The sequence below is a fragment of the Equus przewalskii genome, chromosome 8 (genome assembly GCF_037783145.1).
Source record: "Equus przewalskii isolate Varuska chromosome 8, EquPr2, whole genome shotgun sequence".
Taxonomy (NCBI): domain Eukaryota; kingdom Metazoa; phylum Chordata; class Mammalia; order Perissodactyla; family Equidae; genus Equus; species Equus przewalskii.
The window spans coordinates 38,521,792-38,548,683 of record NC_091838.1 but is presented as its reverse complement, the minus strand read 5'-3'; the positions used below and the strand labels follow the sequence as shown (position 1 = coordinate 38,548,683).

Here is a 26,892-nt window from a genome sequence, read left to right as displayed (position 1 = left end):
GCTTCAACTTGTTTTCTAAGAGCCATGGCTTAAAGAGCTATTACGTTATTGTCTGCCTCTATTCTGTTTGGGGCGTTACGCTATGCTCATGTATTTATTCCACATCTCCCAAATGCAAGAATCTGTGATTGTATTATTCTCAATTGTACGTGAGGAAAAAATAATGGCTAGATAAAATTCTAAACAAAATGAGTTTTCTCTATGCCTATATTCTAAAATTGTTAGAGAAGAACAATTTGAACAAACAAATGTTGATTTAATTCATTCGTCTTTTATTCATTTTGGAAAATATCAGATAATAGGAGCAAAATTACATTGCTCACTATAATTACACACTGTTTTTTCACTTTACACAAATTGTAAACATACTTAAGTGGATAAAATTCTTGGCTAAAGACATATTCCAGAACTCTGGCATATTCTTTTCTGAGTTAGGACAAAAGAAAGCTTTTGAAACTTCCATTAGACTATCATCATACAGCAAACTAAATTAGCATGTGCTGATTTTAAATTAACATCTGCCTTTTTTTAAAGACTTCAATATTAGGTTACAGTTAAAATTATTTTAATCTCAAGTTTTATGAAAGAACAGAAATTGACCATACAAATTTTACTCATAACCATATTGGCCATTTAAAAATAAAAAATAAAACTATAATCAAGAAAATTCCACTCGTCTGGTAGAAAAAATACCAATAAGTTATTTTAGAATATTTTAAATATGGATTGAATTTATAATAACTAGTTTTCATGATACTGTTTTATTACTTCTAAATGCTTATCCTTTAATTTTAAAGTAATATTACTTCAAAATAAAGCCAAGCTGTTTAGTATTTTATAACTTCATTCTTTTATAAATTTCAGACCCTGAAAAAATTCAGATCAAGGATTACAAAACAGGGAACCTTCAGAATATATTTTGTTTGGCAGGCAGAATGGTTTTCAATCTTTTGAACTGGAATACCTTCATGCAGTACTTACTTGCTCTAGTTGACTACAGTCCCTACCACTTTCCCACACTGTCACTTGCTGGGCATGTAAAACTGACACTCCATTTTTAATATTATAAACCCAACATTTACTTACAAAATTTAGCTGCATTCATGGAGCAAAAACTAAAATATTATAAATTTGATGCTAAATCTTACTAGTTATTTCTAATTTGGGAACAGATCAAACCAAAAAGGTCTCATTTTCATAATACTTCCTTACAGAACAAATTATCAGACACATTTGTATACATGGATACTATCTTCTTAGAATACTGTTACTCCTAATTGTCATTCCTAGAATATTGTTAGGAGTAACCTAAAATTTGAGCTAGATAAATCATTCACACCAAAAGTATTCTGTACTGATTTTACTATACAGTCTTGGCTCCCAAACAGTGGTTTTCAACTTTATCAATACATGCAACATAAAAATTCCCAAATATCTGAGTTAAAGGAAACGTGACATTAATAAGGCTGAGAAAATAACAAGTAACAAAGGCTTTCTCCTAACCCTAGAGAATGAAGCAAAAAGAAAGATCTTGTAAGACAAATTGGAAAAGAGGAAGAAATGGAAGTAAATTTGGCCTTGGGCCCTTTTACATCACTACGCCTTCAATTTGTACAAGTTAAAGAATAAGAGACGCCACAAACTGTTTCTTAGTGGAAAAGGCTGCAAGGAAAGCAAAGCAGCTGAGGGGTGATAGAGAAAACACAACAAAGAACAGAAAAACTTGTAGTTATGAAGATAACCCAGAAATGATGGTCTTAATTCCACTGCGAATTTTAAGAAACAGCAAGAAATAACAAATGAATTAGAAAGACAGTAATGTTGGGTCTTTTTAAGTTATACACAACTAAAAGGTTAATCTTTAATTCTTTCGAGGTTTAAATCTGACAGGGAACACCAATTTACCTTTGAATTTGTCTCATTTCTTAAAACTTAGCAACAGATTCCCATCTGAATAAGTATTTAAAAATTCTTAATTATTAAAGCAAGCTTCTCAGCTGTACTTTGATAGGGTTATATAATAAGCTTCATGGGATTAATCCCATCAATACCAAGGTTACTGTAATCAAGTTCATTTATAAGCATTAACTAAATCTGCTATCACCATCACCACATTACTGTAATGACAAAGAGACTGAGTCATTTCATTTCTTCAAGAAAAAGTACACTGAAATGGTTTGAAAGCTTTTAGTAATGGGAGGAAAAAACCATTTAAAATTTACTTCAACGGAAAACAGAATGTACAGGATCCTATACGAATAAGAATATCAGCAAACAGGGTACCATCTTGTTCTATAAACGATGTTGTTCTCCACAATGGGCTTACGAGTTTTTAAACTACTACTAAGGGGACGCTGGTTAAAGTTTCTCTCTGACACATTTTTCAAAAACCTGTAAGTAGCTTTGCCATAACACTAATTTAAGGTAGTTGTGTTTTTCAGTAATTTTTAAAACAATTCAGCACTTGGTATAAATACTCAGATCAGCACACTGTACTAAAACATAATTGTGCAACATTTTGTAAACTAGCTGCAATTTTCAGTAGTTGTGTTCACCAACTGTGTAACAGAATTGTAGTGTTCTCCTAAGCCATATGCATGTCTCATATATCTGGAATGAAAAAAGGAGAAATGAGTAGTTTAGATGAAAGTAATTCACTGTATATAAATGTTTATTATGTATATAAAACCATGCACTCTGAATGAATCACTCCACAGGGATATCACTCACTAGACTTCACTGGCATATTACTTAAAAGTTCAACACCATTTGAAAAGCATCAGCAGTCAGTAAGATCTGGTTCAATAACTCTGCTGAGTTTAGGTCAGGTAAAACACAACCATTGGAGGGAAAAAGGAAAGACTGAGATGCTAGGTGCTTGATAAGCTTAAATTTTTACCTAAATCCAAGCCATTAATGACCACTTTAGTAGGTTTAGTTAAACACTAAAGCCAATAACAAACTGCCCATGCTGTGTTTCAGAGGAACATTCTCTATCATGTAAAATACTTTCACAATATGAAGAGAAAATCTCTAAGGAATAAACAATCAGGCAACATGAATATATTTTAGCTTTTATACTTGTTGACACTTTTAGTATTATTAAGGTCAAACCAGGACAATATGAAAACTAATCTTAAAACTTTGTAACTCTTAGAAATGACTTTTTTCTTAATTCATACACAAGAATAAATCCCTAGAGATTTAAACAATTATCTAAATCACATATTTTGACAATTCTTTCCAATTCTATAATTGTCTTTAACATAAAATAAGCATAATTAATGCAGCTGAAGACAGATTTTTTATCAACATACACAACGTAAAATCTTTTAATAATCCTTTTTGTCTTAATTATGAAAAATATAACAGTAGAAATTCCAGGTACTTACACAAGTATTAATGGGTTTTTTGGATATTCTTCGCCAACTACAATAGGAGGTGAATCTGCCTGAATTATCTCTATTGGTGTTTGCAAAATGTGAGACAGCGCTCTCAGCTATAGGAAAGAAAACGCATTAGAAAAGAAAATAAAAAGGTAAATCTTAGTCAAATCAAACTACTGAGGTATGCATGAATAGGGCAACCAGTCAGAGCAGGGATCTATTCTGTTCCTCACGGTACACCAAGAGCCTGGCACATAGTGGGCACTTAATACATATTTGTTGTAAAAACAAATATATATATTTATTAAACGAATGCAGAAGTTTTAATGCCACAGTTAATGAAGCGAGGGGATTGGTAGATTGGGTTCATTACACTAGTCTCTCTACTTTTGAATAAGCTTGAAAATTTCCATAACAAAGACCTTTGAAAAATACCACTGCTCAGGCATCAGACCAAACCAATTACAACTTGGGAGGGGCAGGGGAAGGAGAGAGGGAGCAAGGAAGAATAGGTTTACTTTTTTTAAAGTGTTTCAGATGATTCTAATGTACTAGTGTTGAGAACCACTGCTCTATAACTTTCAAGGCATGAGTAGAATGACTTAGGTACTATTCTTTCACGGAATTTCCATCTGATTAATACACAAGCTTAATTTCATACCATATGATATAAAATTAGAGCTTAAAGTAGGATGGATAAGAGTTAATGAATATTGAGAGTAACATTTTTTAGACTTACTGTGACCAAGCACTGTAAGCACTTTACGTGTATTAATTCAATCTTCACAACAACCTATGGGATAGGTACTACTGTTACACAGTTTAAAGTCCTAGAATCTGAGGCAGAAAAGGGTTAAGAAGGCTGCCCAAAGTCAAGCACAAGGAAATGAAATGACCTGCAATTGAACTGAGGAAGTCTGACTCTAGAGCCCAAGTTCATAAACAAATTAATCATTTAACAGTGTTCAATCATAGTGCCCTGATCTCCTGATCTATGTATTTGGCCTATTATAAAAACATTCTGTCTAGAAGATGGTCCTTTTAGGAAGTTTTAAATGAAGGTAAGAAATTACTTCAGGAATATGGAAAAGGTTCTATGCTGTACAGTGGTAAATTTAATCCCATACTTTCACCTTGTAAAATGTTCTTCTGAGGCACTTTTTTCTTATACAAAAAATAATATATTTTAAAACCTAGCTCAGAATGGAGGGTGTGAAGCAAGCTCTGGAAATCTTAACATCCCTTCTAAGTCTTCAGAAATCATATAAAGAATTTCTCTTTAGCAATTTAAATTTACTCCATTGTGAAAACAGCAACTCATTTCAAATGAACTCACAGATGAACAATTTATAAGTAAATGTCCTTCTAAGGATGTTTTAAAAGGTTTTTCTCAATTTAAAAACAGTTGCTTAGGTCTGGTGCTCATATTAATTTGTGATCCTTATAAGAAAGTTCAAGCATCTTTAATTAGTCTCAATGTAGTCACAAAGATACCATGAAAACTTTCTGAGTTTCAGAGACCCAGGAGAGGCATACAAAACGAATGGACACAGTTCCCTCTGGTGGCTCAGAAGAGGTACATACAAACATAACTGCTAAGCAAAAGATTTTGAAGAAGCATTCATGACGTATCTTCAAACAACATAGTTCTTGACGTGAAATACTCAGAGCTACAAATGCTTCAAGCTGACTAATCATCATTACACAATAATAATACTGCTTGATTCATCCATGCGGCACTTTAGCTTACAAACTTCTATGCCTATTCTCCTTGCCTTATTTAATGTCCACAAATAACCTACCAAGCACACACAGGGGTTTTATTATCTCCATTCAATAGTTAGGAACTCGAGCTCAAGAGGTTGGCTGACTCCCCCAAGGTCACAAAACTGAGAAGTAGAAGGAAAAGCCAGGACCCAAATCCAGGACTTTCCTCGTATCCTCCGCCTTTCTAATACTCCAGGCTGCCTCATCACCACTTAGACCACTCAGGTGTTTTGTTTATTTTGTTTTAATGAAAGAAACAACAGTAAGATAAATAATCAGAGCTAAAAAAACTCCTGGTTAAATCCCTAGAAGTGACTCAACACACCACTTTCTTGCATGTGAATTTTAATACATCAAATACTGCTTTCAAATCAGTCAGTATCAACTAGGAATTCCAAGACAGAACTTTAATTATGTGTTGTGGTAGGATCTGACTTGTAATTTCATATAAAAATACTGTTTTCTATTTCTGATGTAACAGATATGTTACTTTTCCAAACGTGATTTTCATCAGCTGAGCCACTAGGGTAAATTTTACTGTACTTGAGTAAAATCTTTCATAAATCTAGAAAATCAAATATATTGCCAGTAGAAGCATCACAAATAGAAACACACAGATGCAACACTAGCCTCCCCAACCCAAAGATCAAACACTGGACTATTTAAAATGAAATAGTCCTTCACTTCCCAAAGGTACATACTTAAATCAAAGACCTAAGAATGTTAACTCCCTATTTCGATGCTTCGTCAGTAGAGAAATAGCAAATATATAAAGAAAAGGAATTTTCAAAAAGAAATTAGGGTCATCTGAAAAATACGTCTAAAACTACAGACAGGATTTAGAAATAATTTAACAATCACTATGAATAATGACTAACTCACCTCAAGTTGACCTCCCCATGCAGTTGTGTTTACAATATCATCACAGTACTTTCCAAACTCTTCTGTAGAGAATAAATCAGAATACAGCACTTAATGATTTTCATAACTCACATTACAAGATCCCTTTTACAGTTCCCACAATTCCTGATGAAACTTCCCAAGTCATGAACTTCCTCCTTCTCTACCTGTACTCTCCAGAATTTAATCCACTTTCCAGATCCACACTTAACTCACTCCAACTTTCCACCACCTTTCCAAGAGCAAAGCAACTTATTTCTGCTTCTCTCCCTCAGCCTGCAGCCCAGAGACCTTAACTATGTAACAGACCTACTTCCCTCTCTTTACCCAAGCAATGTCCCTGCAAACTGCCACCATATTCACTATCTTGACATGTATTTTAAAGCCTAAACCTGTACCTGAAAGAATATACTGAAAGACTAAAACATGTAGCTTCTATAAAATCAGATGCACTGTTAAACCCCGTAAGAAATGTGAGAAGAGAATCAGGGTAAAAGCACAAATGAGTTGAAACTCCTTTCCCAGCCATAGCATCAAATAGTGCCTCCACTTTTTATTTTGGAAGCATTTACCTTATTTGCATCAGTATCAGTTCTACCAAAGAAAGGGCTTCGTGGATCAGTCCTGAGAGGAGGTAAAACACCTAATCGCAGAGTTTACTGGCCTATCTTGAGCATACACACTTTTATACAGAAAGTTAAAATGGGAAACTAACGCCCTTCCTAAACTGTTTAAGAGGAAGGGGGAAGAATTATGGGTATCTCAAGTCCCATGTGTTTGTCTCATTCCCTGCTACATGCTCAGTGCTCAGAACAGTGCCTAGAATAGCTCCTGGTACATAGTGGCCATCAGTAAATATTGGCTGAATGAATAAAGATAATTAAGGCTTTTGTCTTTTTCTGATTCAGCATGCTGAGTTGCCACCTCCTCTCCACTGCCATACAACTAGCAGAGTTGGGGACTCCATTAAATGAAAATCAACCTTAAGCTTCCCCTCTCCAATCCATCCTGCCATATGACTTGCTCCCAGTGGATACTGCCACACCTGCCATCTACTCTCAAGGACTAACTTGCCTGTATTTATACCTTACTCTCCAGAAACTCTTTCAGATTTTCACCTGCTCTCTCCTTCATTTGCTAGTTGTGCATTTTTTATTTTATTTATTTTTTTGGTGAAGAGGACTGGCCTTGAGCTAACGTCTGTTGCCAATCCTCCTCATTTTGTTTGAGGAGGACTGTCACTGAGCTAACATCTGTGACAATCTTCCTCTATTTTGTATGTAGGACGTGACCACAGCATGGCTTGAGTAGTGTACAGGTCTGCACCCAGGATCCGAACCCAGGAACCCCGGGCCGCTGAAGTGGAGCATGCAAATGTAACCACTATGCCACTGGGCCTGCCCTTAATTGTGCATTTTTTTACCTCCCTATAAATATCCTAATTATAGAAGTTATTATAGAGAATAATGAAGGTTATCAACTCATTTGCTTTTGGTTTTGCAAGGTCAAATTTTGTCTGAATATTATGGTTTACTGAGAATAAAATTAAATCTCCCAAAGTGCAGGATAAAAGGAGGAATTAGTTTTCCTAACCATTCTCTGTTTACGCTCTTCAGGCCCTAGAGTTCCAGAGACTCGTCAAAGTTTACCTCCCTCTATGCTTAACTTTGTGAAATATGAAATTATGAACACATTTTTTTTCAATAATAATAATGAATCCTATTCCTATTTTTATCGTATTTAAAACAACTAATATATTTTAACTACAAAACGGTTAAATACTTAAAAGATCTGAATAAAGCAAAGTGTATTAGTATTGATTAAAATTATAGAAAATAATTTTGCCTAAATTTTTAGATTTTCTTTCTTCCCCATAAGGACTATATGAGTTTTTCTTATTCTCAGTCCCAGGAAACACCTGATTTAACAACCACCACAATGACAGCAGTAGCAACAAGACATAGTAAAGAAAAACAAACTACCTGGAGTATACATATCTCCTGTATTAGGGTTTGTTAAAAATGGCAGGAAGTCTTCCACATGGCTTTGCATATATCCAGCAGTCTGACTTCGTAAGGCAGCCACAGTTAGAGGGCATTCCTGTCCTTTCAGCTGATCTTCAATGGCTCTATACATACAGTGACCATCAGATGGAATCTGTTTAATCTCCAACTGTCTGGCTGCCAATATTTGAGCAAGTTTTTCACTCTCTACATGTCGAGCTCCAGTTAAGTTTTCAATTTCAGCTTCAGCTATCCTTTCTTCCCGTTCCTTCTCCAATGCAGCTTTTTTGTCCTAAGAAGAGGAGAATGATGGAAAGTTAATTCATAAGAATTAGGACTAATTTACATTTATTAAGGGGATAGAAATATCAGATTCTCAAAACTTTTTGCCATTTTTCTCCCTTCTCCCACAAGTACTATCATATTGATGATCTCATCACTTTGCAGAATTTTCTATACTATGAACCCCTCAAAGGCAAACTGTCTTTCTCATCTGTGGGTACCCAGCACCTACCACCATACTAGGACAAAAGAAAGCCCTGAAATTTTTCTTTCAACTCTATTTAAAACAATATGCCAAGTTTCTAAAAACTTTACTTACTGATTTCAAAGTACTGTCTTAAGACTGAATTGTCCTAGGCCTTAAAGCAACATCATGATCACATCTAAGTCCAAGCTAATCCAAGCTTTTTAACATATCACTTCACCAGTGAGGCATTAATATACTAAAGCCTTTAGAAGGATACAGGAGCTCTATTTATCTAGCTCAAAAAAAAAGTGTGTGTAGACAGACACACACACACACATTCACACTTAACTGAAGTAACAGATAAAAAAATTCTTCTTTATAAAAAATTAAAATATTACAGGTAGACTAAAGTTCCCCCTAAGGACCACTGCCAATCGCAGTGCCTGCCCTAGAGGTCTGGTGTGCATCCTTCTAGAGTTTTTTTCTATGCATTTTAATAAATATAGATGTACTCATAGAAAATATATAGAAAAAATATTTTAACAAAAATGGCATCATACACTACATTCGGCAACTTGCTTTCCTTATTTAAATGTCATAAGGGATCTTCCCATGGCAGTATGTGCAAGGATGGGGTCGGGGTAGGGCAATGAGAGGTTTGTGACATGAAGGATGGATAAGAAGTAGAGTGGGAAGGTTGAGGAAGAAGAGAAAAAATTCCTGACAGCTAGACTAGCAAGGATCAAAAGCCAGAAAGCACGATACCAGGGTCAAGAGATGAGGCTGGGGAAAAAAGATAGGTATATAGTTAATATATATTATGGCCATGCATACATAGTTAAAAAAAATCAGAAGGATAAACACAAAATATTTATACTGCTTTTCTCTGGATGGTAGGATTACAAAATAAGCTTTTTTTCCTTTGTTCTTTTAACAGATTTTTTTTTTGCTAGGAAAGATTCACCCTGAGTTAACATCTGTTGCCAATCTTCCTCTGTATTTTTTTTTTCTCCCCAAAGTCCCAATACATGGTTGTATATTCTAGTTGTAAGCCCTTCTAGTTCTTCTATGTGAGCCACTGCAACAGCATGGTTACTGACAGAGGAGTGGTGTAATGGTTCCAAGCTTGGGAACAAAACCCAGGCCGCCCAAGTGGAGAATGTCGAACTTTAACCACTAGGCCATCAGGGCTGGCCCAGTTTTATTTGTGTGTGTGTGTGTGTGGGTGTGGGTGTGGGTGTGGGTGTGCGCGCGCACGCGCTTATCTGCATCTTTCTAATTCGCTACCATAAGTATGCTTTACTTGCATACTGGGGGCAAGTGCTTTTCAATTTAAAAGAATAAAAATAAACTAAATTGTACAAATCTTGGTGTTGGTAGCAAATTACAGGGAAGGGTTTGGTAAACCAAGAAAAAAGAGTAGAAAGAGGTAAAGATTTTCATGATTCTAGCTCTAACCCCTCCTTGGGGGAGAAGAAGCGAACAGAAAAGCAAATTTCAATTTAACTTAATGCCACATACTTGTGCTACATGCCTGTTATGTGCCATGCTAGATGAACCTAAAGAGATTTCTAAATTACCTGAATCAAAAACAGTATTATCTCCCTAATAAAATATAAACCTATTTAAGTTTTTTCCTCCCAACTCCAACCATTCCAGAAGTAACCCGAACAAATTTATTTCACTGCATACCTACAACTGTGGATCACAGGCGCCATAAAATCTTAAAACAACAAGATGGCACTATTACTTTATAAAAGACTGCAAAACGTTTTCAGAGGGGAGAAGAAGGATAAGCACCTTGGATATCACCTAATCCAAAACCCCTCACTTTCCTCTTCTGAGGAAACAGCACGCAGAAAGATTTCCAAAGGCCATACAGCTGGTTAGAAGCAGAGCGGGGACCAAGGACAACAGAGAGCTCCTTCTATCCAGGCACCTGAATCAGAATAAAAGTTGGAGCAGATGGGAGCTGGAGTTAATGATGTCATGTACTAGTTACTGGAAGAGTGGAACTTTATACTATCTACAGAACCGTTTAAGCCACAAAAATACTAACCCAATCATTTCATTTTTTTTCCTCATGCTCTGCTTCAATATTACAAAGCAACTGTGTTTCCTCTCTAGGGCACTAGGTGGGAAATTCACTGGAATCTTGTTCCAGCCATGTATAGTTTCCCATTAGCACAAGGCACGTTGCTTTCTACAATGCTAGTACTGGAGATAGAATGGCATCAAAAAAGTCTAATGAAAACGTAGGATGGAACTAGCACGTAACTCACATTCTCAGTAAAACTAAAGTCATGTTGACAGAGTAACATAGCAAAACAACTCTGAAGAGAAATCTTAAGAGCTGGGTACTAGTCCTGATTTGTAGCAAACTCTCTCAGTACGCCATTGCAACAGCCCAGGCCTCAGCTTTCTCATTTGTAAAATAAAGAAACTGAAAAAGATCTCATTCTGGCTCTCAAATTTCTTATTTTTGGAACCCAGTTCTTCTAAGTTCTACTTTGGGCTCTTTCTGCCATACCAAAGAGCTTCCACTGAAGTTCTCTGAATTACATAAAATTCTCCCGAGGTTTTTCTAGATTAAAATAAGAGATTTGTCCCACAACATTCCAATAATAAATCTTCATAAAGTTTTGTCATGTTTTTCTACCAGAGAATTGTATCTCTCCCAAAGATAAACACCATTAGTTAACTGGCTTTTCATTCCTTGGTGCCCTTGGCAAAAAATTTAAAAAAAAAAACAGGTTTGAATAAGTCTAATATCCAATTATCAACCCTGTTTTCAGGTTCCATTTTCTTAAATATAAACTTTTAGTGTTTTCTGTTCCAGAATCCTATTAATATAACAAAGCAATAAGAAACTCTGGGCATTACTTCTAGAGCGTTTTCTCTGCCAAGTGTTAAAGCAGCTGACTATAAAAGATAGTAAATTTTTTTAGGGTAGAGCTAAAAAACGTATGCATTTCAGCTATGTAGTATTTTAGGAGAAAAGTAAGAAAATGTTTGAGGAAGGTAACAAAAAGTTTATTTTGTTTTGTTTGTTTTGTGGCCTAATGGTCCAGCCAGGTGAAGATGAATAAGTTTTGATAAAGAGAGGAAGGAGCTGTGTTCCTACGTTTTCCAGAATTAAACAGGCTACTCTAAGATGTATCAATTCTAAGAAGAGGCAATTCCAACAAATATTTTGTGATGCTACGGCCAAGCAAAAATTCTGCCCTTCACTTTTGATCTATGGGAGCTAGATGACAATTATAAGACTATCACAAAAAGAATACATATTTTAAGTATGGAGTTGAACCTCCAAGATACCATGAAATCTAAACTTCACAATTCTATGAAATTCACAATTAAAATATTTACTCAAGTAAAATTTTACATAAATATGAGAAATGTTTGACAATTTGCAACTTAATCAATTTTCAAATAAACAAAAAAATGGTCTTAGGTTAAATTTTTTAAGATGCATACTATGCAGTACTTAACACAGTAAACAATACTATCATTTGTTGACCCAGGAGCTCCCCAGGCCTTGTGTTAGGGCTTTGGAAATAGTATATTATTTAATATTCACAACAAATCTATGAAGTAGGCATTATTTCCCCCAATTTTATACATATGAAACTGAGGCTTAAAAATGTTAGGATCTTACCCAAAGCCTCAACAGTTAAGTGGGATTAAAACCCCCATCTGTCTGACACCAAACTCCATGCTCTATTAAATTATGTACTACTAAATTATAAGAGACAAAACTAGCTTAAAAATAAACATTTAAATCCTAGAAAACATCAAGTGTTAGTAAAATAACATTTGGGACTGAAAAGATTAGATTTAAATCTTTTTCTTTTTCAAAGTGAAAAGGCCTTACCCACCTAATCTTGTGTCCATAATTTTGATATCATGAACTCACTACTTCCAATAAATCAGTTTCCTTATAGCTCTCTGATGATGCGAAATTTCACTTCCACATTTGTTTTTGTGCATGCTGCTTCTCCTACTTCAAATATTCTATCTAAATAACTATTATTTCCTAAAAATTCAAACTCATTATTTAACATTTAGCATAATGAACTTTTCCTTCTCTAAATTTTCATTGCAACTAACCATTACATGGGACCCACATAATTCTGAGAATTTTTGTACACCTGCTTAAGTTTTACGTCCAAATCCTTGTTTCACCACTTAATACATAGTTTTTAACAAAGTTGTGCATCAGAATCACCTTGGCCCACACTCTGAAGATTCTGAACTATTAAGTCTGGGATAATGTGTTTGTAAAATACATCTTGTAATATATATTTGTAAAATATATATCCTAGCCCCACCCTCCTATAAGAACCGCAAACTGGACATGTTATTTTATATTGGCTTAGGCCTATTTTCTTCTCTATGAAATGAGGATAAGAAATCCTACTTCACAGGATTATTGTCAGGACCAAATGAGGTTTCATATAATCTATAAACCTAGCATAGTATCTGGCATATAGCAAACGTTTAACAAATGTAAGTTGACGTCCTTTGACAAGGAATTCCATCAGTTTTTTTTTCTATTTCCTTCCTATACAACACCTAAGATAGCGTTGAGCACACAGCACCAACTTAAATACTTGTTAACATGACTTTCATACCCTTCTCTTTCGTGCTTTTGATATCCGAGGTGGCTGATTCTCAAGAACCAAGTTTGAAATGTTATCAGCAACAGAATCTATCTGAAGGAAACAAAAAGCATTAACAAGTTAATTAAAAATACTTCATTCTTCAAAGTATTAGATTATTAAATTATTAGCAGAAATCACAAATTTGTGTTAATCCCACAATTCAAATTTGAATAACAGCACTAGATACAATATTAGATGACATGGTTATGTCTCCTTCTTCTATTTTTAAGGGAGAATTTGTCAGATTGCTAAGAAGTTTCCTTATAGCTCTTCAAAGATAATGCTCATCCCTGCCTGCTCTCCTTCCTCCTTGGAATGCCCACTCCATTAATCCAAATACTTCCTAAAAGTACCAAATCATTGAGCGCTCCACCCTTCCCTTCTGTGAATGTTGACAGTACTTACAGGATATATAAGGTCCTGTGCTGGCTGAGTTCATTACTGCCTTCATAACCTCAAATGTGGCAACAAAGGCCCTTCTCCATATTGACTGGCCAGAACCTGATTAGCTCTGCTTCTTGACCCTAGTAAAAAATTGAGGTTTTTCTGTCCTTTTCAATCTACAAACTGATAACTACAGGTAGAAAATTTAACTTACAATTGTTGTTAAGAGAGTACAATCAATCTTAATCATCAAATGGTTATCATGTGTTTGCTAAGAAAAATGATGCTAGAATTAAACTATCAGGATTAGTAGCTAGTATTTTATTACTGCAACTATAAGCTAGTTTTCGGTAAGTCACATATATAAGACCTATTGAGGCCTCCAATAACAGAGTCAGCAGTCTCCAAGGCTATGGCCCAAATGATCAAAATAACAAAATCAGATTAAGACTTCAAAGAATGGTAAGCAACTTTAGTGAAACCGGGATTCTTATATTTTTCAGAGGAATCTGCTAAAATTTACAAACTGTCATACTGACAATAAGCAAGATATAGAGAAGCATTTGGGGAAAAAAAGAGAAAGTAATAACGTAAAAATTCAGGTACTGCCACAACTAGAAGGACCTGCATACAACTATGTATGGGGGTGGGGGCGGTTTGGGGAGATAAAGCAGAAAAAAAAAATTAGGTAGTGTTCAAAAAGAAAACAAGCTTAAGTTAATGAAAGACTTAATAGTTGAAAGTAGAATGGGAGTTTGTATTTTAAGTTGGACAATATAAAACTTAAGAATCAAACATTTTTGTCCTTGGAAAACTAGGGAAAAAACATCAAAATTGAAAGGCCTGAGAGAGCAAACAAAACTATCTTACTAACAGAAAAGATGGGGGGACAATTAAGAATACCATGATTGTGACAACACAAACATCTGGAACATAATGCCTTGTTACTTGGAAATAAAATATGTTAAAGGCGTGGAAGGCCAGGATTTTAATGACTGGCTAATAAAGTTAAAGAAAATGAGATCATGTTTAATATAACGACCGACCATTGTAAATCAGTACAGACAAGCCGTTTTCCCTGTCAATAGGAGACCAAAAATAAACCAAATAAAAGAAAACTTAATTATGGTGGATAAAATTTTGCACAGACATAAGAACTTTCTGTCAAAAATGCAGTGAAGTTATGGAGTCTATGATCCTTGATATCCAAAACCCATGCAATAAACTACCACATTACACAAAGCTATAAGAGAATTCAGTATTTACATTGTGGAGTAAAACAGTTCTGATTCTGAATTCTGACTTTGGCCCTTGATACCTGTTATGAATTTAGGACAAAGTTCTTAATCTCTCTGAGTCTGTTTCCCACTTGAAAAATGGGACTGTCTACACTACTTCATAAATAATACCTCATAGTGTTACAATGGGAATTATGAGATAAAGTATGTAACATGTTAAAGTGCTTGGCAGACAATACATATTAGCTATAATGACAAAATAAATATTAGTTAAAATTATGACAGTATGCTCCAATTTACCAAAGAAACATCAGTCACTTTTCATTCATTACAACTTGTTCATGAAGGACTTTTAGAACTTAAAAATGATTTCACATTTGTATTCCCATTTGATTCTTACAATATCTTGTGCTTAAACAGAAGTATTTGTATCATATTTTATGTGGAGAAATTTATGCTCAGAAAGTTTAAGGAACTTTATCCAGGTTACAATCCTAGTTAACGGCAATTCTGGGACCAGAAGTCTGGTCGTCTAACTTTCATTTGGTGAAGGTTCCTGTAGTCTGCTTTATCGATCTGCTCATCTTTTGAGCAAGTAAACAGTTAAAGAAGCATACTTATCTTTGCGGCCCTTACAAAAATACACTACCATGTAAACGTGGTCACAAAAATATTAATGAAAGGTAATGCGTGACTGACTGACTTCATTTCCCCCCAAGTTTATGATTTTATATAGTAAACATTTTAATAGAAGTGAACATTGCTTTCAAATGCTATAGGCAAAAAGAAATATTACTTCACATACTTTACTCTCTTTAGAAGTCAGCTTCAATTGCTCCAGTTGCTCTCTATGTTTTTGTTCCATTTCTGCTTCCAACTTCGAAATATCTTCAGTGAGTTGCTTCCTCCTCTTTTTGTCATTTTTGGGAACAGCATTCTTCATACCCTGAATTTTGGCTGAAAGGCCACCAAAATCATTATGTCAAAAACCCAGAGATTAAGAAGAGATAAGAAATAGGAACAATAAGGGGATGATAAGGGGGGAAAGGTATAGAAAAGGTAATTATGGAAGCAAGAAGTGTAATTACATAACAGTCAGAAAATTACAGAGAAGAGCTCAAAGATGAGACAAAAAAAAACATTAACATAACCGTGAGTTTGGTGTGGTAGGAGGAAAAAGTGAGGTATTTCAAAACGCACCATTACGGCCGAGGGTCGGTAACTGGGGCAAGAATGGAAAGGGACATGGGGGCGGGGGGGGGGGGGGGGCGCGCAGAACAGTCCAAGACCACGGCTTGGAGGTGTTCTCGGATACCAGCATCCGGGCGGCGGTGCAGGGTGGCGGGGACGCGGCGGACCTGAGAAGGGGAAGTTTGTGAAGGTCTGGGGTATTAAGGGACCACCAGGGCAGGAGAGGCGGGAGAGAAGAGGCCACTGGCTACTTTGGGGAAGTCTAGGAGGGTCCAGATCAGAAGCTCCTCAAGATCCCCATAAACCAACCCGCAAGCGCCATTCCCTGGGTCCGGGCGACTTCTCGGTTCCCCACTCCCCCGTCACCTTGCAACTCCTTCTTCTCCTTGCGATGCCTTCTCACCAGCTGCTGCTCCTCATCAAGCTCCTCCACCAAAACTGCCTCCATGACGACCAGGTAGCTAGTCCCAAGCCACGCGCTAGAGGAAACCTGAACCGGCTAGCAGAAACCTTCCAACCCTCAACCCTCACCCGGGGCGCCATTGGCCGCGGCTGAGACCCGGCCCCGCCTTCAAGGCAGTACCGGATCTAAGCCGGGTCGTTGGAGCGAGAACGGAGAATGGACTCTGCGCATGCGCTCTCCTGTGACCCCCCCCCGCCCCCGCTCTGATGGGGCGGGGCGGCGGGGAAGAAGCGCGACGGCGCGTGGAGATGTGGCTTGGCCGACTGAGATTTGCACCCTCGCGATTGGCTAGCGCCCTCGAACCACTTCCGCAATAAAGCTACGCACCAGGCTATTGGCCGTGGGGTGAGGCGCGCAGAGATGACGTAAAGGAAACTATTTTAAATGTTCTTTTTATTTTGTTCAGCGGTTCAGAAGACGTCCTGTAATTTTCACTTTTGGTCCCGTTGTTAGGTAAGAAAGAAAAATAGAACATGTTAATAAAACCGTTAATAATTATCAGTGGGAATCTTTCGGTTGAATCCATCAAACGGTAGGGAATTAAGTTTTCTTTATTGTTTTCAAGGTTGTAATACCGCAGTTGAGAAGAAAGAAACAGCTAAGTAATCGAGAAAAATGCCGCCTCTTGAAACGGATATAGCGGTGGAAACAGAAGAGAAAGGATTGAGTATGTTATAATACAGGAGCTTAAAAGACATATGCTCAAAGATAAAGAGGCTAATGTCAGAGCACTTGAAAAGTATCAGGGAGTTGAGAGAGATGACAGAAATGTGCAAGCCTGATGAGGCACAAAATCGAATTACTGAAGTAAATGCAAAACAAGACAAATTCTCACAACATGCCGGAAAAAAGGGAAAACAAATCAAAATAAGAAAAGAGAAGAAGAGAAATCTAGAGGGCCAGTCCAGGAGATAAAATTTACTCATAAGAGGAATGCCAGAAGCAGAGGACAAAGCAAATGAAGCTTAAACAATAATTAAGGAACTAATTGAATAAAAGTTTGTGGAGTTGAAGAACGAACTAGATCTGCAAATAGAAAAAGCTTACAGGGTACCGTTAAAATTTAAGGAAAAGAAAGCAACACCTAGACATATGCTGGTGAGGTTTTTAAATTGGGAGGATAAAGAAAAAATTCTAGAAGTATACCGACAGAGAAAGCAGGTTAGCTATAATGGGACAAAAGTCAGGCTCACCTCAGATTTTTCCCTTGCAACTCTAAATGCCAGAAGACAATGGAACAATATCTGCAGAGTTTTAAGGGAAAATAATTTTGAGCCAGGAATTATATATCCTGCCGAGTTAGCGTTTCTGTATAAAGGCAACTGGAAGACATTCACAGATATGCAAGGGTTAAGAAAGTATATCACCCAACTACCATCCTTGAAAAATTTGGTAAATGATTTACTGCAGTCATCAGAGAACGTAAATTAAAATAACTGAAGAGTAGGGAGGCAATTGTATGAAAAATTAGTGGTAAGTGTTAAAACTAGTTAAATAGGATTAAATTTGTTATACGTAGGGTTATAAAACTAATCGCAAAAATACATTGTAACTTGGGTCTAAAATTTCAGTTTATGTCACTTTAAACTGAAAAGGCATGCTAAATGTTCAGTATATAAAGGAAATAAATGCTGTTTTATTTTTAGCACACAGTGTACATAAAGATAGGCATTTTCTTAAGCTAAAAATTAGTAAATTAAAAGGGCTTTGTTACTGTGGACAGGACACATAGAGTAAAGGCATTCCAAATATTAATCTGACAAAATGGGAAAACAGTACAGATTTATTTCCCCTGTTTTTAATTATAGATGGGGAAAAGGTAGCAAGTTCATAGTGTTAATACTGATAATATAAAAAGACAATTTCCAAATCACTGGTTGGGGAAGTAGTGGATTAAAACCTTGTTTTATGTACATCCTGCTTAGGGAAAATCAGTAGTTATTGCTTCAGGGAATAGTTAATTAGAAGTAAATTGGACATTGAGATAGTGTTACAGACAAAAATAGAATGTATATTCCAGTTTGTTGGATTGGAGAGGAGGTGGTGAAACCAAGAAAAACAGCAAGGAAACATTAAAACTAGCATAAAATAGATTGACAGAGGTACAGGTGAGCCATCACACTCATAAACTGGTTAAATATCCCTGTTAAAAAGATTCATATTGGGTCAAAAATCAGTCTTTAACCCTGGATACTCACATGGGTATAAAACAAAGGATAAAAGAGTTTAAAAATAATGTAAACCATCAGGCATAGATATAGGGAGCAACATTTTTATTAGAATTCAAGCTATAACAAATTATATTTAAAACACTACCCGATGTAACATTTAAGAGACTTAATGGGGAAATAACATGGCATTTATATGTAAAATGTTCAACATCTTGATGTGAATTGTAGTTTTACTGATGTATATATATGTTCAAAAAAGTTTACTTAAAATTAGTGCATTTTATGTACTTAAAATTAATAAAGTAATCATTCAACTGAAGAGATTACAAATGGCTAAAACTGTTGGACTCTGACTTCAACATTTAATGGTCTTTAATAAATCGAGTAAATGAAAAGTTGAGATATTTAAAGAGTAGTCAAATACTTAAGAGGCATGTGTGTGTATAATACATATTACTTTATTTCATTTGCCTTTTCAAATTATCCTGAAACATTTCTAAATAGTCATATACTAGGATACAGAGAAAACTTTAATATATTTCTAGAAAACGCAGGTGATCACATTGCAAGAAAAGCCTAGAAACTAAGTTTAAATGCTGAAAATCACATACATGGAATTTTTGAAATATTCTTAAATAACTTTTGGGTCAAAAAGAAAATTCTAACACATTCTGATAATTTACGAAATGCAACAATAAGGATGTTACACATTATATGTCATGGGATGAGTGTTTTTTGTTCTTTTTTGAAGAACATTGATGTATTTCCAGGATTTTTTTTTTTACTTTCAGTAAATGGCACCTCGAAGACCCACGTATTTTTATTCCTGCATTCATCTCTGATCCCATCTACTTCCAATCCCAGAGCTTCAGCCATCTTGATCTTTTTTTCTGGCTTGGAAAAATTAAGCTGCTTCTTGCCACAGGAGTTTTTCACTAGGTGATTCCTTGACTTGGAAAACTATTCCCCAAATTTTGAAAAGCTGGCTTTTTATTATCATTCAGGTCAAAATTCATGTTTCACTTTATCAGAAATGCCTCAACTAACCAACAACCTACATGACACCCCCTGCCACCAACTGTGTATCACCTATCTCAAAAGCGCTGTCAATCACTTTACCTGCTGTATTGCTGTCATAGCCCTGATTACTCTCCAATATCATCTTCTTTTTCCCTTTTTTTTAAAATTTTATTTATTGAAGTATAATTGACATGCAGTAAACTACAACCAACAATCAATAAATGGCACCACAGTCCTCTCAGTTGCTGAGGGCAGAAACCTGGGTATTATTCTTTTATTCTTGACTAGTCTCTTTCCTTTACCCTTTACTTTCAACAAATCATTAAATCCTACCTTCTAAATAAATCTCACAGCAATTGCTTACCTCCAGTTCTACTGGCACTACTCTAGGTCCAAGTCTGAATTATTTCTCACCTGTATTGCAAAAACAAGCCTCTCAAGTTTATTCACAATAAGAGTGATCTGTATAAAATCCAAACTGAATTTGAGTTTCACCTCTGAAGTAGTTTTTAAATAAGTTGTATACTTCTTAATACGTCTCTCAAGTCCATCTCCAGTCTCATCCCATGCCACATTCTGTTATAATCCATTTAAGCCATTCTGGATTTTGGTACATTGAATTCCTACACTTCCTTTTCCCCTGGAATGGCGTACCTTTGGAAATAGTGCTTCCTTACCACTGAGAATATTGATTTGCCATCACTCCCTGACCACCCTATTTAAAGTCACTCACAATTCTGATCCATTCATTCTCTATTGAAAGTATCCTATTTATTCCCCTTTGTAATACTTTTACTTGTCTTCTGTTTCCTCCACTTGAATATGCTTCCATGAAGCATATACTAACTAAATCTGTCTTGTTTGCATTTGTGTCCTCATTGCCTAATATAGTGCTTAGCACATAGAAGTTATTCAGTAAACATTTTAGTAGAGCAAGCATTGACTGGATGATGATTTAGCAATAATAAAGGCAAATAAAAGAGCATTTAAGGTCCCTTTTATCTTTAAATTATACAGTTTTGGGAATATCTGACTCAAACCAGCCTTCAGTGATAATTAGAAGACAAAAGATCAGATCTTATCCCTTGAGCCTCTGGGCAGGAACACAGCCCTCCTGACACCTTGATTCTGACCTGGTAAGAGCTGTGTTAGACTTCTGATCTATAGGGGTTGCAGGGTTGGCATAAAGGGTAAAGGGGCACATCTATATGGTGACAGACAAATATGGTGGAAGTAACGTTATTTGAGATCCAGGTCGAGATGAGGTTTTACCCAATGGCAACTAATAGAATATCAGTAAATGAAAAGAAACACTTTATAGAACTTTCTCTTTTGGCCTTTTAACTTTCTAGTCTGTCTCTTAATTTATATTGTATTTCATTTTCTTCATATATTTTCAGTTGCAAAGTTTAAAAATCTCTCATTTTTTTTCTCTTTGCCTGTTTCTAAATCCTTTTTGCTAAGTCATTTTTCTTCTGCCTTCATGATAATTTCTTTTCTTTTGCCCATTGCTAAAATATTGTGGTTTTGGGAAAGAATCCTAACATGGTGAACCTGATGTGGTGGATATATTAAACTGACATTCAGCATCCATTCCAACTTCTTGCTAGGGCTGAAAGAAGTTTCAAAGACTGGAAAGATAAATACTGCATTTCTTATATTCCTGTATAGGATTCTGGATGCAAATTATTTTCCACCAACTAGAAACAATTGCCAAAGATTAATTGATGTGGGCTCTTTTTTTCCCTGTTATTTCAGCTGTCACTACTGATTAGTCTGTCTATGAAGATGTTTATTGTATGTCTTGGGTGGCAGTGCAGCAGTATTCTAGCATCCAGTGCCTTGGACCTCATCTCTAGGTATCTTCCTTGTTTCTTATCAAAGCTATAGCAGTGTATTCTTGAAGTCAACATATCTCGCGGCAGCCTTCTATTAGCGTCTTTGTGCCTCAGTTTCCTATTTTAAAGTGAGATAGGAGGATGAAAAACCATCTGTTTTGAATTATCTTTTACTACAAAACTATTTTTTCAAATGAAATCTTAATGCAGAAGTCAAATACATGACACAGATATAAATGAAGCCAATGAGACTGAAAGGAATGAGTGGCATGGAATCCTGCCTACTCTTCACTAAACTGGAGGCACTTGTGTGGAGTCTCTGGGAGCTCAGTTTGAATATCATTGGATAATCTAAGGCAGAAATTTTAAATCTGGCTGCACTTTAGAATCCTCTAAAGAGTTTTGTTTTGATAAGTTTTGCTTCTAATACTGATATCTTGGTCTCTCTCCCAGAAAGTCTGCTACTGAGACCAAGCAGGTATATTTTTTTTAAATCTCCCCAAATCATGCTAATAACAGACAGGTTGGGAAATAACTTCTCTGGATAGACTTTTCCCTGATTCTGAGTACTCAGCTTTTCATTGATTTTCATTAAGGTGAGTTTCTCATCTTATTCTGGATTCTTGTGTTTTCTTTGTACAACTTTTCCAAAAATACTTGGAGTTCCAAAAGGTCTTAATTCCATTATAATTCTGTTCTTTTATGTTACCTAACTGGTCCAAAACCAGTGTTATCTTCCAAAACAAAGCACTATCTGTTTCTTAGAAATTTATTGTGGGCTTGTTGTTCTTCAATAAAAATTTACATCAAATAATAATTTAATGATTAAAAGATGACCTTGGAGTCAGAATTTGGTTACTTTATGTTTCTTCCCCTTATTAACTCTACAGCTGACTAACTCTTTGGACAACTTATGGGACAGCGATAGTCTTACTACATAGAATCATTTCAAGGATTTGGTAGAGTGATGCCTACCAAGTGTTTATATGTGCCTAGTACATAGAAAGTGCTCAAAATTGTTAACCATTATGGTTACCAAATATGTAAATAAATTTTTATTATTTAATTGTTCTCTCTTCATATAAATTAAATAACTCTGACTTTTGAACTGTATAACAAAGTGTGGTTGATTTCTTTATTCAGTCCGTCTACTCAAATAATATTTATTTTTATTCAGGTCATAATGGTTTATAACATAGTGAAATTTCACTTGTACATTATTATTTGTCCGCCACCATATTTATGTGCCCCTTTGCCCTTTATGCCCACCCTGCAACCCCTATAGATCAGAAATCCAACACAGCTCTTACTAGGTCAGAACCAAGGTGTCAGGAGGGCTGTGTTCCTGCCCCGAGGTTCTAAGGGGAAATCTATTTCCTAACTTACTCAGGTTGTTTGTAGAATCCAGTTCTTTGTGGTTGTAGGACTGAAATCCCCCCTTCCTCCTTCTGTCAGCTGAGTGTCATCTCCAGCTCTAGAGGCTGCTTATACTCTTTGTTCCCCTTCCTCAGTCTTCAAAGCCAGCAATAGTGGGGGTCCTTTTCATACTTTGAATCTCTCCTCCTTCTTCTGTAAATATCTCTAACCATAGCCAGCAAGGTTTTCAGCTTTTACAGATGTGATTAGGTTTCGTCTACCTGGATAATCCAGGATAATCATCTCATATCAAGGTCTGCACTCATTAATCATATCTGCCAAGTCCCTTTTGCAATATAAGGTAAAATATTCACAGATTCCAGTGATGAGGTTGTGACCATCTTCTGGGGAGCATTATTTTGCCAACTATAGAGATGAACTAAGGAAGGAACATTTAATTTACAACAGAATGTAGAGGAAATATAGAGGACTCAAGACAGTCTTCCATCTAGCAAAAGACTTTTAATGTAAGAAATGGCCTTAGGATAAAATTCAAATCAAGGGGATGGCTATAAAACTCCTTAAGACCTCTGAAATATTCAAGGCAGTGACTTAGAGACTTCCTTAGATGGACACAAGAGCTTCTCAGAGTCTAAAGGATCTCAAAAGTGGCCCAACATAGAGAGATACCTGTCTCAAAAAAAAAAATTATATCTCTGTCTTCTGGGGCATAAGGTAAACCCCAATTAGATTCACAAGAATCCTACAAAGTTTTTAAGAGAGTTGTATCAACTTAGATTAAAATGGACAGAGACAGATGAAAATGAAAAGAACCCTCTGGGCCTCCAACTTTCTTTGGACAGGAGGCAGGCTGGGAAAACTTCTCAGCTGCAAACAGGAGCCATTTCTAATGAAAAAGCAAGGACTGAGTGGCAGGGCCAAGAGCCAAAGAAAGTAATAGCTGGGGAAACCAAGTAACACCAGGAGCAGAACTATGTCTCAATAAAGGAGCATTTCCTGACTCAAGGGCCAAGGGAACTGGTGACATATGCCCAACTGGATTTCAGAATTCTGTGGTTCAGTGTATGCTATGTACCTTCCATTCTGAATGCACATTATCCCCTACTCCTTGCCTTATGAAATTGGAGTGTTTATTGCTGTTATCTTGTTCCTGTTTCACCATTAAATGTTGGGGACTGGTTGAGCAGAGACGAGGAGGACACATAATTTGTCTTTTTAGTTCACAGCCATCTGGATCAACAGGTGCTATTCCCAAGGAGCTAAACCTGTAGGATCATACTTGAGGAGCTTTGTCTGCACCTGGACTTGATTTAGATGACAAGATACACAAAGGTGACTTTGATGATTAAATGAGACTTTGGGGCCTTGGGTATGGGTAAGTGTAGTTTGCTTGTGAGAGAGATATCGTGGCCAGGGGACAGACTATGGTAGATTGCTATATAATGGCCTCCAATGAATCATGCCTTCCTGTGGCCCACACCCCTTTGCAATGTGACATCGCCACCACTATGAAGAGATGGACTCTGTTCCTCTGTTGTCCCCGTACTTCCTTTGATGCTGTAAAGCAGCCTCTGGGCCCCCAGCATTCTTTGGGCAGGAGGCAGTCTGAAGGAGGTGGAAGAATGTGGTGGAAGTGACATTATTTGAGATCTAGAGCCTAGATCTTAAGAGGTGTCATAGCTCCCACAATCACCCTCTTAGAATACTGCTCTGAAACTCCTAGGCATGTGAAGAAGCCTGGAATGAAAGACTACGGAGAGAGACGCCTGGCCATCCCAGCTGTCTCAGCTGACCCCAGCCCCCAGAAAACCTGCCTGCTGAATGCAGCTGCCTAAGTCCAGGCAAGACTGAGAGAATCATGAAAAATAACAAAATGTGTTGTTTTAAGCCACTAGATTTGCGTGTGGATTATTACTCAGTAGTAAATAACTGGAGCTTAAGTAGCTTAAGTAAGTAGTAAGATATATCTCTTACTAGCTCACACATTATCTGTTTGTATTGTACTATTATTCCAAAAGACACATTAGCTCATCTCATGAATAGAGATGGCAAAATATCATAATCATAAAATGCCTTGGATTGATGAGTATTATTTAACACTTATTGAGTAGTCATGAACTATAGTATTATCTTTAAACTGGCATGAAGTAATACTCATCTAATAAAAGTTTTTTACTTTTTGTGAAACTTGACATTGCTGCAAATATAATCTCAGTATACCCATTACCTTTTATAGTGTAAGCAAAGTAATTGCCATTAGCTGTATCACCCTCAAATGAGTTCTGAAATGGATAGAGAAGATGTATAAGAAAGTAAAGAAAGAAAAAAAACCCTTTATACTGATCTTTATTATCTGGGCACTAAAGAAACCCTAGTTGTAAAGATATAATGGAACAATAAAAACACTGGTCAGTCAGATGGCAAATTGTCAACTTCATCAAAAAGTCAAGAAATGCTCTTTTTTTCCTGCTAACAATTGGTTTTAGTAAGATTTTGGGACTGTCTAGGATTTGTTCATATACTTATTTGTTTATTTATTTGGCAAATATTTATTGCGTGCTTATTAATGTGCCGGGCATTGTGTTAGATACTGGAGATGTAATAGTGAATGTGATAGATATGGTTTCTGACCTCACAAAGTCAGTTAGGGGTAGTGGGTAGGTGCGTAATGAAAACGTAAATAAACTGTTACAAAAGAGTGTGATAGGGGACATGATTACTAGAGTAATAGGGTTTTGTTGAATCTTCTTAAAAGTTTCTTTAACTCAATACCTTCCAGGCTGCAACTGTAAAAACACTTCTGTTCATTTTGGAAACTGTTCACTTTTGCAGGGAGAGCTACATCTTGACCCCTCAGGTCCAGATCTTGAACCTTCCAGGTTCTGGAGACTTATAAATACCCTTGGATTATCTCATATGCGGATCCTGTATTGTATTGTTCCTTGACACTACTGACCCACAGATGGCGCTGCACAACAGAAGACATTATGCTTTGATTTTCCGTTAGGATTTCCATTTGGTGCCTAAATGGATTTTTCAGAAGACAGAGTATCTTCAGAAAGCAAAATGAAGACCCTTCTTAATGTAATATGAGAAGTGGTTTCAAATGTGTAAAATGTGCTTTGCCTCATGCCCCGTTAAATCTACAGCTAAGATGACCGGCCCCATTTTTGGTTTGTGCTACCTTGCAGGCATCTTGAAGACCAAGACTATGCCCTCATCATCTTTGTTGACCCAGTAAGCATGAAATAAATGCTTGTCGAATGACTCAGATAATCGTTGCAGAAAAATTATTGTTCGAGGCCATGACTATTTTCCTATTGCATTTTTATCTGGGCGTGTTCAAAACTTTGATTTTTAAATCACGTTAGCAAACCACCAAAAAAGAAAAAAAAATAAACACAGAAAGGAAGACAAGAACTGTGCCTAGCTTTTTTTAAATTCTCTGTTACATGTGAAAGATTATTTTAAAATATTTTCTCGATAAAAAATTTTCAATTGTCTTACATTATTCATAAACTTCATTATTGTATATATATTAGGGACAATATAGTACAAAAACAAAACTAAAATGGCAACCTATTTTGAAAAATGAAGTTTGTAAAAGCCAACACATTACGCATCATTTCAATAAGATGCTGTTACTAGAGAGCCAAACAGGTATTAAAAAATTAACACGGAAAAGCAGGGAATGGCACCACTCATGCAAAAGTCTACTTCCTCTTAAACGACAGATAGTGAAAAATAATTTCATTAAAAGAAGCATCCTCATGAAGGAATCGATAACCCTAGGAATGAGCTTTCCTCATATAATTGCTGCAAAGTTTGACAGCAAAACGTCCTCCTCCTCCCACGAGGAGCTGAACTTGAGATAGGTGTTTCCTGTAGCTTTCCTGTAATCAAGCCACAGGCCTTTCTCTTACCCCCTTTCAGGCTGCTCCTTACCCTTCTCCTTAGTCAAGGAAATGTAAAATACAAAGAGAAAAAGAATTGTAACCCCCCCTTCCCGCTTGCCCCCACC

At 36.2% G+C, this 26,892-nt stretch overlaps 1 protein-coding gene and 1 long non-coding RNA gene across 4 annotated transcripts; one reads left to right on the top strand and one right to left on the bottom strand.

Annotated features, from left to right (window-relative positions):
• Positions 1–251: 251 nt before the first annotated feature.
• Positions 252–16,730, bottom strand: OTUD6B (OTU deubiquitinase 6B). The gene is made up of 7 exons (XM_008540795.2): positions 16,369–16,730; positions 15,617–15,768; positions 13,160–13,240; positions 8,036–8,348; positions 6,036–6,097; positions 3,393–3,499; positions 252–2,610 (listed from the first exon to the last, which is right to left on the bottom strand). The coding sequence occupies exons 1-7, from the start codon at positions 16,448–16,450 to the stop codon at positions 2,526–2,528; spliced, it is 882 nt and encodes a 293-aa protein (XP_008539017.2). The 5' UTR covers positions 16,451–16,730; the 3' UTR covers positions 252–2,525.
• On the top strand, positions 16,700–26,291 carry LOC103564880 (uncharacterized). 3 transcript variants are annotated; one of them, XR_548175.2, is made up of 5 exons: positions 16,700–16,918; positions 17,031–17,132; positions 24,091–24,203; positions 24,595–24,712; positions 25,704–26,291. It is a non-coding gene; the product is annotated as an uncharacterized lncRNA (long non-coding RNA). The 3 variants fall into 3 exon arrangements; XR_011543439.1 differs by having other exon boundaries at positions 16,785–16,918; positions 24,595–24,820; XR_548174.2 differs by lacking the exon at positions 17,031–17,132 and having other exon boundaries at positions 16,790–16,918.
• The last annotated feature ends 601 nt before the right edge of the window (positions 26,292–26,892 follow it).